This window comes from Protopterus annectens, chromosome 14.part0, assembly GCF_019279795.1.
Source record: "Protopterus annectens isolate FY-2018-M chromosome 14.part0, PAN1.0, whole genome shotgun sequence".
Classification (NCBI taxonomy): domain Eukaryota; kingdom Metazoa; phylum Chordata; order Ceratodontiformes; family Protopteridae; genus Protopterus; species Protopterus annectens.
In genome coordinates this window covers 267,487,338-267,505,026 of record NC_056748.1, presented here as the reverse complement: position 1 = coordinate 267,505,026, position 17,689 = coordinate 267,487,338, and the positions used below count along the sequence as shown (strand labels likewise).

The 17,689-nt window shown below is 42.9% G+C and overlaps 1 protein-coding gene across 2 annotated transcripts in view; it reads left to right on the top strand.

Moving 5' to 3' along the window:
* EIF3A (eukaryotic translation initiation factor 3 subunit A) overlaps positions 1-17,689 on the top strand; it is a 1,696,172-nt gene that overhangs the window by 1,392,645 nt on the left and 285,838 nt on the right. The window contains exons 19-21 of one of the 2 annotated variants that reach the window (XM_044055975.1): positions 5,065-5,858; positions 5,919-6,035; positions 6,168-6,357. In XM_044055975.1, the coding sequence (XP_043911910.1) occupies positions 5,065-5,858; positions 5,919-6,035; positions 6,168-6,357 (1,101 nt within the window). Of the gene's footprint in view, positions 1-5,064; positions 6,036-6,167; positions 6,358-17,689 lie in introns of both variants that reach the window. The other variant, XM_044055974.1, reaches the window with a different exon arrangement.

Genomic DNA, 17,689 nt, shown 5'->3' with positions numbered 1-17,689 from the left:
TAATCCTTCCTTTATGCCTAAAGTGGTTTCTAGTGTGGCTTTAAACCAAACTATTCATTTGCCTACTTTTTATGCAAATCCCCAAAATAAAGGGGAAAAGATTTTGCACACTTTGGATATACACAGGCAGTTGCGATATTATTTGAGCAGAACTAAAGGGTTCAGACAGTCTCAGCAGTTATTTGTTTCATTTGCTTTGGGTGCTCAGGGCAAGCCTGTTTCTAAACAAACTATTTCTAAGTGGATTGGGTTTTGTATTGCTTTCTGTTATTCCCATCATGGTAAGGAGATTCCAGCTGGGATTAGGCCTCATTCCACTAGGGCTACTGCCACTTCTACAGCTTTTTTAAGGGGGGTGGCAACTAAAGATATTTTGGAGGCAGCTACTTGGAGTTCAGTGCATACTTTCTCTAAGCATTATCACCTTCCACTTTACTCTAAATCTAGGGCTGGTTTTGCCACTGCAATTTTACAGGGCATTTTGGCAGCTCCTAATGCTTTCTAGTTTTGCCATCCTCCCTTACCTCTGCTTTGGGATTCTACCCATATGTAAGGACTGCAGCAATGTGAGATGAAGAACATAGTACAGTTTTGTACCTACCATAAATGTAGATGTTCGAAGATCCACATTGCTGCAGTCCAATTTACCCTCCCTCCTTCCCCTCTGTAGTTAGAGGCGGTTGTGTGGTTTGGGTTGTGAATATTGTGGATATTGTATATATTGTACATATGATTAGTGCAAGGGTGGTTGGTTGTTTTTTGGCTGTCTTTTGGTTTTGGCCTTTCCTTTTAGGGTCTTCTGACATCTGGGGCAAGAAAAGACTGAGGATATGACGTCGGTCATGCGCATTTGTACCCTGACGTCCTGATGTCAGTCTTAAGCGCCTTGACCGACGTCAGCCTAATACTTTGATATTCGGGCTGACCGAGGACAGCGGACTACCCATATGTAAGGACTGCAGCAATGTGGATCTTCGAACATCTACATTTATGGTAGGTACAAAACTGTACTTTTTGTGTTCTCTTCCAGGGAACAGCTCCTTAGAAAGCCCTCAGTCTAATGAGAGCATTTTTTCAAGGGTGGTCATACAACTATCAGTTACTCCTGATGCCTGTTGCTGTTGTGCTTGGAGGGAAATTAGGGTCACAGCCATATCCCTGTAATGCATTTTTTTGCAAATGTTTTGGAAAGCCACTCTTAAACCAGACTCTTGGGTACTTGCTTCAAAAAAGCTAGACTAGATTTGAGTTAGAACAGGTACAAATACTTGTACAAGTATGCAACTATTGTGTCCATGGATGCAACAGGGTCTTAGTTAGAACCAGAGCTCAGCACCCCTTGTTGACGAGAGAAGCAGCATGCAGGAGCTACTTGGCCAGAAAATATATACCTTGTCCAGTTTGTAAATTGATACTGTATACTGCCAAATGCATGGGATGGTAATTTAAGGGTGATATTCTGATGTAGAGAAAATGGCTGATACGTTAACAGCTGTAAAGCTATAAACAATGGTCATGCAGATTATATAGTCTGTGTATCTGTCCAAAGCCTTTGACACATTTCCTACACTACAAATGTAATTAAGTTTAAATGTGTGAATTTAGACTCTTACATTTTAAGATGGATAGCAAGCTGGCTGGCTGAGAGAACACACAGTTCTAAAGTAGCAGAAGTCATCCTATAAAGCAATAATGTGACTAGCATCCGTCTTTAGGGCATAGTACTGACACCTCTCTTGTTTGGTATCTGCTTCTCAAATCTCCAAACCATTAATACAGATATATGGCCAACTAAATTAGCTGATTACAAGCTGAGTGTTTGCTTTGCATCTGATACTGCTTTACTACAGTGCAACTACAGCAGGGACAGACCATATAAGTCAGGGACATACTAGAAATTGTGTTAAATTATATATAAAGGGGACCATTGTCATCACTGGTAAACTGATATCAACAACAGCTTAAATTGTAGACTGCATCCCATTCCATACTGATATAGTTGTCAGAGGACTTGCTACTTTCATAAACAACTTTCAAAGGTCACTACCTATCCTTTGTCCACAATGTAATGACAGTAGTCAAGAATTCCTTGTAGCATAGGTAATAGCTAAAGGTAGTTCATCCAGATCAAAAGCAGTTATTTCTTTATGCTATTCCCTTATGAACTCAGTTAGAGTGTGATGTCCCTTTTAGCATACCTACGCAAACACATCAGGGCAGCAGGGTGGACAAATATATCTGATCCCTTCCACTCCTACCCAAAAGGGAAATGCTTAGTAGTGATTGTGCTGTCATTCCTGGTATGTGACATCTACAGATGTTGTTGGCAAGACACATTTGTCTCAGAGGTTGCCCCACCTTTGGAACAAGCTTCCGATTCATGTTAAAGCCCCTCTTTAAGCATAATTTGGGCGACTGGATGGGTAACCGGAAATTCACCACAGGGTTTCTACCTGTGTCCCTTTTCGACAGGGGCAATAGGTGCTGATTTTAGTGTCTGCTTAAACAAAAACACCCTTGGGAACACAGATTTAACTTTGCTAGGCTTGTAAGGGCCCTGGGGCCATTAGCCTAGTAACTTCCTATGAGCCTATTCCTCTCCCCTTTCCCTTCATATCCTGACTAGAAGGCTGTCTTGCTTCAAAGAGAACTGTATTGGTCTGACTTCAGACCCTTAACTAAGGGAAGGTTATTGCTACTAGTTACAAAACAGAATTCATAATGTTCTTTTCATTTTAGTAAACCTCCCAATCAGATCGGCTTAGCGTTGACAATTTTGTAACAGCTTTCACCTAGTGGGCTATAGTAAGGGTCTCCAAGACAAAGGACGCAAGAGGTTTTTACTCCTGACCGTTTTTACTACTAAAATGATGTGGTCCCTGAAAGCTAGTTTTTGATCGGTCACAACTGAATTTTTTTGAGTAATTAACATTCAAAATGCTGACTTTGCAGACTTTTCCCTTAGTCATACTGGATTACTGATTGTGACCCTGGACATGACGGCTATTTACCTACACATTCCTATCCCCCAAGTACCACAGGCCGTTCCTCTGCTTTGTGACAAGGAAAGCTTCCTGCCAGCATGCTTCTTGTCATGTGGTCTGTCCATTGCACTCCAGGTCTTCAGCAGATGTTTAACACATTATTTGCCCAACACAGGTCAAATGACATAAACCTATAACCTTGTCCGTCACTGCCTCATGTAGTCCTCTTTACAGGAGAAACTCCTTGGGTCTCTTCAACAAACACTTTAGTGCTTGACCCGCTTGGTCATATCCCTGAAAAGTATAGAGTCTGGCAATAGCATCTTCCCAAGACTTTCTTGTTTGGGGGGGGGGGGGGCAGGAGCATGCATCACAGAAGGCAGACAAATCCTACTCCATGAGCAATCTTTGTAAATCCAGTTTTGTCCAGCTACATGCATTTCACAGCAGAGACTTTCTCAGAGACTACTAGGTTGCATTTTAACTTTCATGGGAGCAGTGGTATTGCCTTCTGGAATATGTTTATACCCTGTGAGCTTTTTATTGAGTAGTGAATTCAGCTTATGGGCTCACCAAGTGCGGGTCATCACAGGGATACCATCTGAGGTTTCAAACAGTCTCAAACTTTAATCCCAGATGCCCAAAACTTCAAGAGTGGCGCATATGGGGTCGCCTGAGGCTACCAAGAAAGTGAGCAAGCAGACAGGGAAGTACGCAGATATTAGAGGTTATGGTCATGATTTAGTTTGACACCCATAGATTTTGAAAGATAGCAACAGGCATTAACCATACTGATAAAATACATCTGCAAACAAGAGGCCCACTTTTTTCCATTCTGTAGGTTAGTTGAGTGGCCTGTGAGATTTCCCTCAAAGTAGACTTTGCTGGTAGACCAGCTGAGCATCCAACCTCTGAGAGGAAATTGGACAGGCAGGTCTTTTCTGTAGTTAGAACAGTTTTGGAAATTCCATAGTTATTTACAATGCAAGGGAATCTCATATTAAAAAAATTCTGTACTAAATACTGATACTCTGCAGGAAGTCTTGGGCAATGAATGCTTTGTGGCCCATGGGGTAAGGAACTTTATTTTAATTATTCCCCAACCTACCCTGTACTCCCAACAATACATTTTAAAAGCAAGAAAGGAAATGCAATACTCCTGTTAGTAATCCCATTTTGGCCAAGACAGATCTGTTTCTCCTAGATAGTCTAAATGATTAGAGATAGGCCTTTACCTCTGATAATAACTTTCCGTTGCCATTATTTTTACTTTTAACACTTTTGGGTTTCAGATTTTTTTTGTGTGTAGTCTTTTCTTGTATTACGATCTAAGTGATTCAGGTTGCTTCAAGTTTGCAAGTTTTTGTTAGTGATAATGACACAGCTGAATTGCATAGAAGTTATCTGGAAAACTGTTGCCTGTAGACTGAGATATGATGATAAATAAGTGGGCTCGCTACATAGATGACTTAATATTTTGGTCCAGTGTATCACTTTGATTCATTTAGATTTTTTCAATCTTCAGAAAAATAATTTCAATGATAAAGAAGCTGCATATAAAGAACTTTTAGTAGACTTTTGATGGCCCCTTCCCTCAGTGTCATTGGTTAGTTTTGTTTTTAAGTAATTTTTATAGTACGTGTCGTTCTTTCTTCAGGATGTTTATTTTTATCCATATTATTTGGTCTTTAGTATCCTCCTCAATGGATGCTGATTTTGACTGACAGAGAGGGAGAGAAAAGTAGAGGGCTCAGAAATAGAAATGCCCACCATTTTTGTCTTTGTCCTCACCAGTCTTTGCCAGTGTAAGTTTGAGGGAATCATTCCCTTGACAGAAGTGATTTATGGCCTAGTGACTGGGGCTTTGCAGTATAAGTGCTTTAATAACTTCATGTAAAGTCACCTTTTTTGAAGTCTTAGCAGTTGATAGGTTTAGTATCCTTGTAGTACTTGCTGTCAGTTAACTCCACCTTTCAAAGACTGTTTTGTATTTAAGTTCTCTTTTTTTTTTTTTTTTTGGACTAGTAAGACTTAGTTTCAGGTACTAACTTTTTTTTTTTTTTTTATTTTAACTTGACAGGGAATGGCGTCGTGGTGAAACGCAAGAAGATGGAAAAGCCTTGAGTCGAGCTGATGACAGAGAGCCAACACCCAGGAAAGATGATCGTGTAACGAGGAGGGTTGAAGATGACAGAGGTCCTAGAAGAGGTCCTGATGAGGATAGGGGCTCCAGACTGGGGACTGATGACAGATTCATTAGACGAGGGGGTGATGATGACAAAGACTCAAGTAAGACAGATGACAGGGCTTCCTGGAGAACAGGCGATGATGATAAACCTAAGCGGGGGATTGATGAAGACCGAGGTCCTAAGCGAAGTGATGATGATAGAGGTGCCTGGAGAGGGCGTGATGATGATAGAGGTGCTTGGAGAGGGCGTGATGATGACAGGGGCCCAAGGCGTGCGGGTGAGGATGACAGGGCCCCCAGGCGTGCAGTTGAGGATGACAGGGCCCCCAGGCGTGCAGTTGAGGATGACAGGGCCCCCAGGCGTGCAGTTGAGGATGACAGGGCCCCCAGGCGTGCAGTTGAGGATGACAGGGCCCCCAGGCGTGCAGTTGAGGATGACAGGGCCCCCAGGCGTGCAGTTGAGGATGACAGGGCCCCCAGGCGTGCAGTTGAGGATGATAGGGGCCCCAGGCGTGCAGTTGAGGAGGACAGGGGCCCTTGGAGAACACGTGACGATGATAGAAGTTCAAGGAGAGGAGGTGATGACGATAGAGGTCCCTGGAGAGGCAGAGATGATGACAAGACACCAAGACGAGGTGGGAATGATGATAGGGGGGCTTGGAGAGGAGGAGGAGAGGAAGAAAGAGGTCCCAGAAGAGGGGTCGATGATGACAGAGGTCCCAGAAGAGGGGTCGATGATGACCGAGGTCCCAGAAGAGGGGTCGATGATGACAGAGGTCCCAGAAGAGGGGTCGATGATGACAGAGGTCCCAGACGAGGAGATGACTCTAGAGCTGTACCTTGGAAACCATTTAGCAGGCCTGGTAAGTTGTACTGGTAATATATTTGAGTGTCTTGTGTGATTAAACTTGATGGAAATTTTTTTTGCATTTCTTATAAAAGTAAAGTATTTAAAAAGATCCAAATCTAGAATTGTAATTTGAGATTTTTATTAGGTGGATGGAGAGAGAGAGAGAAGGCTCGTGAAGATAGCTGGGGTCCTCCTCGAGATTCCGGACCATCAGATGAACAGGGATGGGACAGAAATAAAGATGCTGATCATAGTGATGAAAGGGACCGGGATTTTGCCAGTGACAGAGATCGAGATTTTGATGGTGATCGCTTCAGAGAGCGTCGTTTTCCAAAGTGAGTCAGCTTTTATAATGTCACCTTAGCACATGGTAAATTTCAGTTTCTTAGTATAGCATTCTACATGAGATTTACCAAAGTATAGTGTAAAGTTTTTTGCTTTACTTTAACATACTGTTGTAATTGAACTTTGAGTGCAGTACATCACTCTCAACTTATCTTTAGCTACATTACAGAGTTTACAAAGATTATCACAGGAGTTTAAGCTGCGTTGGTCCAGCGGTAGGGTTATCGCCTCACAGCAAGAGGTTCTCCCGTTCGATTCTGTGCTGGAGCGCCTTCTGTGTGTCCTCCCCGCGGTCGAATGGCTTTCGAAAGACATGCGTGAATGGGCGTGCCTTCGTTGAAGGTTGGGCATCGAGCTGGCATCTCAGCACCGTAAAAATCTACTGCCAATCATTAATGGACTGGAGTTCCTCTGTGGTAACCCCTAACCGGGAAAAGCCGAAAGAAGAACATCACAGGAGTTTTTTCCCTGGATATTTTAATGAGACTACTTGCTCCAAAAAAAAAAGAATATTGTAGCTCCTTTGTTGCTTTCTTTTGGAACTTGTGGTCTTGACTTGTGTGTAGATCTTGCTTGAGGCATCATGTCATTCTCACTGTATTTCATATTTCTGCATAATCTTCTAATTGACATGATGTATTTTCTGACCCTTTTGAAGTGCTTTCTTCTTAATGGGATATGATACATTCAGAGTGACGACACTTTAGAACACACAAGTAACTTTTTCATCTAAATTGTAACTTATTTCACATTCTAACTTGTGCTGTAGCATAGTGGAGAAAAACACTGACTTGCCCGGGTCACCTGCATTTGATTACTGTTTTGGATGTTTGTGGTGCTGGTAAGGTAGGATGGTTATGCCTATTCTGGGTGGTAGGAGGGGAGGGTTGCATGTTCAGGGCATACAGTGCAGTATGATTTCTGGTGCGGACTGGAAAACTAAGTGGTCTTTTGCATTGGTGAGGTGGCTTGCTGACATCAGCCCTCTGCATAAATTGAGGGGTGGTTGAGCATTAAGTGCCTGTTCCAAGTCCCACCCTCAGCATGCTGGGTGTAAGCTGGAGAAGGGGACTAATATAAACCCAACTGTAGAAATGTGACACTGTCTGAAGGTGCTTTATTCTCTTCCATGGTCCCAGCCCCATTGGAGAAACTCAGGAGTCGAGGAGGGTTAAGTGTATCCAACAAATGAGGAAATCCCCCAGGTTCGGCTGATGGACTGCTGTGTGGCGGGGAAAAAGGGTTTAAAAAAATCCTGTTTTGCCAGTAAGGAGTATTTATCCTTTTGAACTGTGGTGTTTGGGAAGAATAGCTTCTCAGAGATGTTAAGATACCTCTGTGATTGGATTCTCAGTGTTTAGTCAAGGTGTGCGTGTCAGTTATTCCTGACCGTCATAACATTGTGGCCTAACACTGGCTGATCATGCATTTTTTCAAGGATCTCTGCATACCTGGTGGCATTTGATAACACCTCTATTCCATGCAGTTTGAACTTCATGAGTGTTCATCCATTGTTTGAAATAGTTTGGTTGGGGTATTGAAATTCATATATTGGGAAGTTTTTTCTGAAGACCTTCACCTGTGCTTGCTGGATCTCATAGCTGTAGGCTCATGTGTAGGGAACCATTGGTAAGCTTTGTAATGTCCTATCAGTGCACATCCTGATAAATGGGCAACTCCTTTGTGGCCTTTTCAGGGAGGTTACAGAAGAGTAATAGCTATTAAGCATCTGTTTAGGCTGGTCTTCATGCCTTTTCCAGCCATAAGCTAGATTTCTCCTCCTAAAGCTGTATATGGTTTTGCCAGTACAGACATTCAAAAGATAGTGTTTGGACCTTCTCGTAAATTAGATTTGCAGTCCTTTATTTTTTGCACTTGCTAAGAATAGTGGTGGAAGGACAAGAATTTGAGACGTGTAATACAGCTGGATGAAGAACTTGCTATAACAAAGGTTACTTAACTCACATTCCTGTGTGATTTTTGAGAGCAACCTTTGCAGCAGTCTCCCAGTTTGTTCTTTCTTAGGTGTTCTGTATGATGCAGTGGTAAAACAGTATACTGAATGCTGCATATTGTGCCACTTGTTAATTCTCTAATTATCTTATTTGTTAAGAGGGTAAATGAGCTTGATGCATTGTCCCTTTTCAGCCACATCATGGACCACAAAGACAAATGCCATATGCATATGTAAATAATACATGTATGTCTGTCCGTGCCCACGCGTTTGTTTGTATAATGGGCAGTTTAGTCTTGCCACTCAAGCATGTTGATGAGAAAGGAACTGGAATACCCAGGAAGAAAAAACCCGCACAGGCATGGGAGAAAATGCAGAGATAATGGAGAGTAGGATAATTTCCCCAGTGTCTTGATCAAAGTTCCCCAACTTCCATTAGTACCACTAGGGCCTAGGACCTAAAGGTCATCTTTAGGTTTTCGGCTCCATGGGTGCTGGTGCTAATTGTATCTGTGCTGTACTCTGTGCTGGAGTATTCCTTGTTTGAAGGCTCATGACTGAAGTACCCTAATTTTGCATCAGCTCTGAAGTGTTCAATGCCAGCAGTTGACATTGTGCTTGCAGGGGTCAGTACCTGTTCCTGCTTTGATACTGAAAGTTTTGGTCCTGTAGTATCCAAATGCTACTTCCTTCCCTTTTTAATTACATCCCTGATTTGGACTTCCTGACTACCATCTTTGCCACCTTGACAAGGGGAACCAGCTTAGGAAACATTTAACTTTTCTGGAAAGGAGAATCCAGGAGGTCCTGCCAGACTAGAGGGTCTGTGTTTTACTCCAGGTTCTGTTTAGTACCCAAGACGACCAAGGACCTCAGACTGATACTCAAGTTAGCTGAACTGCTTTATAAAGAAGGCTTTCTGGATGGGTTACAGTGCAATCCACACTGTTGTACCTCCAGGCAGAGGACTGTATTTGCTGTCTGGATCTTCAGGCTACTTTCCTGCACATTAAAATGGACAATGCATCAGGAAGAGTCATCTGCTTTCAGGTTGGAGGCAATCAGTTCAGGGCCTTACCATTCAGTCTTACCACAGACCACTGGATGTTCACCAAATGTGTGGCCCCACTCACAGCTCAAGCGACTTCTGTGAGGAATTTTTTCATACTGAGATGCTAGTCTCCTGTTATCAACATTAGCTGATAAATTTGTTAGCAATGCAGTGTTTGGTCCATCTCTGCCTTGCTTTGGAAATAGTGAATGTAGACAAGTACCATTTGGAGTTATCACAGGACCTTATTTTCATAGGTTATCTGTATACTCAGAAGCAGCTAACAGCTATACCACAGGAAAGAACCTTGTCTTTAATTACAGAGGTTGCATTTAAATATTGGAGGGAAACTGTTTTAAATAGGTCTGATGAAGCTACCTTGATGTTAACATTGCTTTAACATTCTTGTTTTATTGAAGTGTTTGAGTTCTACAGTGGTGTGCGCTCATTTTCTTTTTGTATACTTCTGCAAGAACAGCCACCAGTAGCACATGTTCTCAAGCCTCTGGTCTGATGGCAGTATCGGTGAAAATGTTTTCCATTGCCAGATTCAACATGAGAATTTTACAGTGGATTCTTCATGTACAGTGGAACCAGCCTTCAGGATCAAACTTTCTCAGATGGAGCTTTACTTGTTTTTTTGTTCCCCTGAAACTTTTCAGCATATCTCATGTAGCAGTCCTATACCTTTCACAATGGTTACCACGGCTGCATCGGTAGGGGACTGTGTAGGCATGTCAGGTCAAGGTCTAAGGATTGAGGAAGAAACCTTCCTGCACGTCAGTGTTCTCAGATGTGAGCAGTCCTCCTAGCATTGATTTTATTTTAGGATGAGGTCCTTTGAGGTGCAATTGCCATACAATCAGACAATATGGCAGATGTGTGGTACTTCAACAAGCAGAGAGGAACCCACTCTTATCCCCTGTGCAGAGACGTATTGGGAATATGGAAATGGGCCCTGACCTCGCAATGCTCGCAGTGCATTCTAATTGCAGCGCACGTACCTGGATTTTCCAGAGTGATTGCACACAGACTTGGCAGGCACATCCTGTTATCCCATGAGTGAACTGTTAACATCAAGGTAGCACACAGCATATTTAAGAGGTGGGGGGACACATTGCTGTGACCTCTTTGCCATTCAACACCAAAGGCCACCAGTTCTTCAGCATACTCCCCAGGGAAACATTCTCCCACAGTTGGCCCCAGGTTGTCTCTACGCCTGTCTCCCCCCCCTTTCCCTGATACTGAGACACTTACAGAAAGCAAAGGCTTTCAAGGCTGAACTCATTCTCATAGCCCTCTTCTGGTCCTGCCAGACTTGGTCCCCTTGCCTTACCTGAAAGAGAAACATGTTCTTCAGAGTTTTACTTTAATAACTCTAATCATCCTGATGGCCTCATCTGAACATTCAGTCCCTATGTCTAACTGCTTGTTTTCTCCATTTCCAGTAATGGCAAGGAACTTTGCCCCCCCCCCCCCCCAAAAGATGGAGAGTTTATTACAGCCTCACAAATCTTCAAACAGAAGATGCATAAAGGTAAGTGAAAAATTCACTGTGCTTCAGACCGTTTTTCACTTCACACTTCACCATTGGATCAGGTGTTGGCATTTTTAATGCAATTGTATAAGGAATGATCTAGTTATTTCTCAGTTAGTTAATATGGCAGTAACTGTTTTCATGAAGGGTTTCCAAATCACTCTTTAGCAGCTCACCCTTTGTTTAAGGCCTTCATCAAATGGATTTTTCAAGCTAGCCTTCCATTGGACAAGACCACTCCAGTCTGCAATCTTAATTTTGTGTTTGAGTGCACCAAATAACTCTCAGAACAGGTTACTTCAGCCCATCCTAAGTTTTTATCTTGGAAGACTGCATTTTAATGAGCCATTACTTCCATTAGGAGAGTTTCAAAGCTTCAGCCCCTGTCTTTTCAATATCGCTACATTGCTTTTCACACAGATCAGGTATCTTTAAGGATGAAACCTTCGTTTATGCCCAGAGTGGCTACTCAGACTAACTTGAACCCAGGTTTCCACGTACCAGTGTTTGTTTTTTTTTTTTTCCCCTAATTGCTCTTAAAAGGGAGTAGTACATGCTACATTGTCTGGATATTCACAGGCAGCTATGTTTTAACCTGGAACACAGAAGAAACTCCAGGAAGAATGAGCAACTGTCTTGTCATTTTTTTTTCACTTCCTAGGCTCTGTCAGATTACCAAAGGTTACATTGGCAAAATGGATTGCAGATTGTATTTCTTTTTGCTACACTTCAGCTGATAAAAAGCTTTCTGTTCCACCTAATGCTCATTTGGTTTAGGATTAAGCTATGGACACAACTTTTCTTCTCAGCCTTCCACTTGAGATTGACAGCAGCTACTTGATTCTCCCTGTATACCTTTGCTAAACCTTAAAGTTAGTTCTGCTTATAGAATGAATGAAATCTTACTTTGGAGTGACCATTCTTTGAAGTTTACTGGCCAGCATGGTAAGGTGAGGACTCTGTTATACTGTTGCAGTGTCCAGACAGGACCTGATAAATGAAAGTTATGTACTTACTGTAATGTTAGATTTGTCTAGTCTCTGTCTAGACAGTGAAACACCTGCCTTCCTTTTTCCTCCAAATTATCATTTATATGGATTCTGTGAGGGACCACAGCTGGATGTCTTCTTTCCTTTACATTTGTGGGGGCTGCGTATGTGTGTGTATGTGCTCATATACGTGCTAGTATGATAAAATTAGAGACATTTATTAGTGTAATAGCTTTCTGTGGTATATTCTGAAAGAAGAACACAGCAGGAGTCTTCATAGCAAGCTCAAATAGCATTGGCAAAAGTGGACATCCATGAGGCATACTCTTGCAGTGGAAGTACATGAAAGCATAATTAACTTGAGCAAGCAAGCTAGACCTATTTGTAAAAGAGCCTTTAAAACCATAGGCCTGTAGTGCTTCCCACAAAACTACCAATCCAGAGATTCAAATTCTGTGTGGAAGTCGATACAGAATGCACAGTAAGCTGCTGTTGGAAGAGATTAAGAAAAGGGAATAACTTTACAATAAAACTGTACACATCAGCTACTTAAAGTTGACTGATAAATTATTGTTAACTGTAGGTGGTACTGCCAGCACAGCTAGCTGAAATTTTGTAAATTATGCCATTTGTGAATGTCAAACTGATTTATGCAAGATGCTTGTGTTACAAATGTATTAGAACTGTATGCAGTGCATGTCAAACTGATTTGTACAAAAGTTTGTGTTGAAAGGTATTTGTAAAGTGCTTGTGTTTGAAATGTATCGGCAGTGTGCCCTACTGGAGAGAACAGAAATGTACATGCACTATTATAATTTCATATGTTTTAACAGAGGAAACTGAAAAGGTTAACCTCAGTCCAGCAAACTTTAAAATGTATCTCAAATTAAATCACTTTACAGACTAGACCATAAAGATGCTATCTCACAGGTTTCGATGCAGCTAGAGATGCAAAGTCTGTACTAGGAAGCTTTCTGTATTGTCTTTGGGGTGAACTAATTACTCCTCTGGAAGCATGGAGGTATGAACTTGTTTTATGACTTCCAGGGCTTGCCACAGATCTGAGCAAAAGCCTTTGTGCGTGTATTTTTACAGGTAGGTGCTAAATCCTGCCAGCTTCTACCAGTGGGGATTTGCATGGGAACTAGAAGTCAGATGACCAGAAGTGATGTCATTCTGCAAGCTGTCCAAGAAATAATATTTTAGATATTATTTTGAGAAGTCTGTTAGTGAGACTGAGCATTCTGTATTGGGCCTGACTGCAAGAAGGACTTTTCACCACATTGTCTGCCTTGCTGTATTAAGTAAGTAGGGAGTAATAATTCTCTTAGATTCAGTCAGGAATATAGTGATGCTTCGTCTTGGTATTGTTTTTCCTTATTTGTCTGTGCCTGCCCTTCAGTGTTATTTTAAATATTTCCTATGTTTTGAACTCTGTCATTGTGAATATATACTTAGTATTTTCTTGTTCTTTTACTATTATGTGTATTAAATAATGTAATGGAAGTCAAACCTCAGTGCGTCAGCTATTTGGGCATGAACACGAAGCACTGGTTGGATAGAGAGGGTGCTGGAGGTCTTGGCTTGGACACTCAGCTGAGATCTTAACTTTGTAGTTGTGCCAGTGGGGGGAGTCTTATTGGAAATCTGGAGAAAGGGGGAGAAACCAGCCACGGACTGTGTTCCCCATGTGCTGTTATGACTCCCAAAAAGATAAAAGTCCAGTGCCACTGATGGCCAGAATGTGTCCCATGCTGAGAAAAAGAAAAGAAAGAGACTGGAATCCTAACTAATTTGTTATAAAACAGGTAAGCAAACAACTGTGTACTCCTCAAAAAAAATTAAAAAAAAAAGTCCATATAGAGAATCCGCTATAAACACAGATCCCTCCTTTCTTTTCCAGTAGATCCTGGAGCTTAAATGATGGCCCAACCAATAGCTGTATAGCAAACCCTATAGGAGGGATTATAATCACCAAGAGAACCTTGAAAGCACAGTACTTCACATCTCCAGTATCTCAGATGGGTGCCAAAGAAGCATCTGCTTTCCCGTAGCTTGCACCACAACAGGATATGAAACACCTTTTCATTTTCCTCCTGTGAGATTTCTACATCTAGAGTAATGAAAAGACCACTGTCATCCCCTGAGTATTTGGTGTACTGAAGAGGAGTTTATCAGTTTGATGTTGGAATGAAGAAACAGCATCAGAAAACCAAATGGCTTCACATTTTGGTTTTACTTGATCCTGAAGGGCCCTCCTTTGCACTTATGCCAGCTTTGTGGTGATCTTCATTGTGTTACACTGCTGCAGTCATCACACTTGGGGTCATCTGCCGTCAGGTGGTCCCGCAGTCGGCCTGACTTCCAAAGTCTTGGTCCGGCGTCGGTTGCAGTCACTTCTTCCCTGACGTCAGTGTGACAGGGGTATAAAAGAGGCAGCCGACGCCATTTTCCCCAGTCTTTCTTGCCACGCGGTGCCCGAAGCAGAAGCAGTTCGCAAGTGCCGGTCGGCCAACTCCTGAGATTTTCCAATCTAATTTCAGACCGAAGTCTTCTCTAAAGCTAAGTACCCCGTTGGGGAAACTTTTCTTGCCTCAGACCGATGTCAGACAAAGTTAATTGCATTTCTTGTGGGAAGCAAATACCTCCGTAAGGATTTTCATTCTTGCTGTATTCCTTGCTTAGGCCCAGACCACGACGTCACTGGTTGTCGGTTTTGTGCTAGGTTTAACAAACGTACTATTAAGCGTCAGGCAGAATTCGCCCAACATTATTTTGGTAGAAAGTTTAATTACAACATGCCGTCGGAGCAACCGACGACTGGAATGCACAAAAAACGCAAAGATGAAGACAGGCAGCCGAGGTCCAGACCAGATACCAGAGGCCTCTACTAGGCCACTCGCCAGTTCTTCGGTTTTCAGCGAGGTGCTTACGCAGCCCCTGACTACCGCAGATTTGGAACTACAGACGGCCTCCCAGACCGAGATTGCTGGGCCTCAGGATCCTGTACCTTTAGGCCCAGAGGACGCCAGTCCTGACGGGGAATCCGAGGTTGTAGACAGGCCTTCGGTTACTGAAGGCGTCTTTAGACCGACTACTCTTACCATTAAGTCCTGTGCTAAGTTAAAGACCCCTTTAAAGGTAAGGAAGCCTGTCCAGCAGACGCCTGTACAGGGCCCTATGCCTAAGAAACAAATGCTTAAGATGGCTGAAGATTTAATTACCCTTATCAGGGGCTCCCATCCCCCTCCAGACAAAAGGCCTAGACAGGAGGAAGACTACCCTTCCTCAGACCAAGTGTCCATTTCCTCAGCTTCCTCTGAGGACCAGAATTACTCCTTTCCTCCTTACGAAGATTCTGATGCTGAAGAGTCTATACCCTCAGCATCTCCACCAGAAGACTACTCTTTTGGGGAAACTTTACACACCATGAGGGAACATTTCCACTGGGAAGGCCAAGATTACTCAGATTCAAAGAGATGACTCCGTGAGTTCCTTCTGCTACCTCAGCACAGACCTCTTGCTATCCCTCCTGTTTTAGACATTTTGGATGATGTCTATTCAGAATCTAGACTTAGCCCAGACTAATTGCCTCCTGCACCAGCTAAACCAGACAGTTTTTACAGGGTTCCTGACTCACATAAATTTTTATATAAAAGCCCTGTTGCAGACCCAGAAACCATTTCCCAGGGCCCCAAAGGGGTTAAGGCCTCTATTGCTAAAAAATCCTGTTCCTTCGGAAAGGGATTCAAGAGCACTAGACAGATGGGGGGAAAAGTGTATACTTCTGCCACTTTAGCTATGAGAGCTTTGAATGGTCAGTTTCACATGCTGAAGTACTAGCAATATTTGATGTCTCAAAACAGAAAATGCTCATTCATTCAGAACAACCTGATTTTAAGGAAATGCAAGGTTTGATGTTCATCATGTTTCACTGTTGCAGTCATGACTGTAGGGTTCTCCCCTGCCGGCAGGCAGTCCTCGGTCGGCCAGAATCCCAAAGTCTGGGTCCGGCGTCGGCTGCTCAGCCATGCTCCGTGACGTCAGAGCGCCAGGAGTACAAAGCTGACAGCCGACGCCATGTTCTCCAGTCTTTCTTGCCGTGCGGTGATAGCAGTTTGCAAGTGCCGGTCGGCTGACTCCTGACAATTTTTTCTAAAACGTACTTCAGTCCGAAGACTTTCTTCTCTTACTCAAAGCTAAGTACCCCGTTGGGGAAACTTTTTTCTTGCTCCAGTCCGATGTCAGAAAAAGTTAATTGTATTTCATGTGGGAAGCAAATACCTCATAAGGATTTTCATTCTTACTGTATTCCTTGCTTAGGCCCTGACCACGACGTAGCTAGTTGTCGGTTTTGTGCTAGATTCAATCAACGTACAATTAAACGAAGGTACGATTTTGCATTTCATTACTTCGGTAGGCGTTTTAATTACAAAATGTCGTCGGATACGGTTCCGGCTACCGGAGTTCACAAACGACGCAAGGGTAAAGACAGGCCTCCGAGGTCCAAATCAGACGATATCGTACAAGCAGAGCCAGCTTCAGGTTCGGCCGTTGTCAGTGAGGTGCTTTTGCAGCCCCTGTCGTCGGCCATTTCGGAACCGATGGCCGAAACGGACTCCCACGAGGAGCCAACTAGGCCTTTGAATATTTCTGTTGCAGGACCTTCAGACAATGCTCCTTCGGATAGGTCCGGAGCCGCTGTGCCGGTACCGGCTTCTGAAGGGATTTTCAGGCCTACTCAGCTTCTAATAAAGGCAAAGACAAAGGCAAAGACTCCTTCCAAATCAAAGACTGCAGCCCAGGCTTCTTCTGATCCGGCACCCAAGTCTCAGAAACAGTTACTCAAAATGGCTGAAGACTTACTTACCATGATTAGGGGTTCACATCCCCCTCCAGATAAAAGGCCAAGGCAGGAAGTGTATTATGACTTCTCTGATCAGGCTTCTGTTTCTTCAGTTTCTTCTTCTGACCATGAATATTCTTTCCCTCCTTATGAGGATTCTGATGCTGAGGAATCCATTCCTTCAGCTTCTTCCCCTGAGGATTTCTCTTTTGGGGAAACTTTGCATGAAATGAGGGAACATTTTCACTGGGAAGGACAGGAGTACTCGGAATCTAAGAAAAGACTTAGGGATTTTCTTCTTCTTCCCCAACATAGACCCCTGGCTATTCCTCCTATTTTGGATATTGTGGATGATGCTTTTTCGGAGGCTAACTTAACTCCTGACTGTTTTCCTCCAGCTCCTGTTAAGCCAGACAGATATTATAGGGTTCCTGATTCCCACCAGTTTTTATACAAGAATCCTACTGCTGATCCTGAAACCATTTCTCAAGGTCCTAAGGGGGTTATGGCCGCTTCTGCTAAAAACCCCATTCCCACTGAGAAGGATTCCAGATCTTTAGAAAGATGGGGCAAAAAAGTGTACACTTCTGCTACTTTATCTATTAGGGCTTTAAACTGTCAGTTTCATATGCTGAAATACCAGCAATTTCTTCTGTCTGTTTTAAAACAAAAGTTAACTTCCATTTCCGCCTGTGCAGATAAGGAATTACATGACTTAATGCATGCCACTGAACAAGTTGGGAAGCATGGTTTACACTGTGGATTTGATGCCTTGGAGGCTTCTTGTAGGGCTGCTGCCTCTGGCACCGTCATTAGAAGGCATGCGTGGTTAAAGGAACAAAACTTGCCAGATCAAGTAAAAGCTAAATTATTGGATGCTCCTGTTCAACATAATGTTTTGTTTGGATCTAAAGCTGAAGAAGTGATAAAGAAGATGGAGGACAA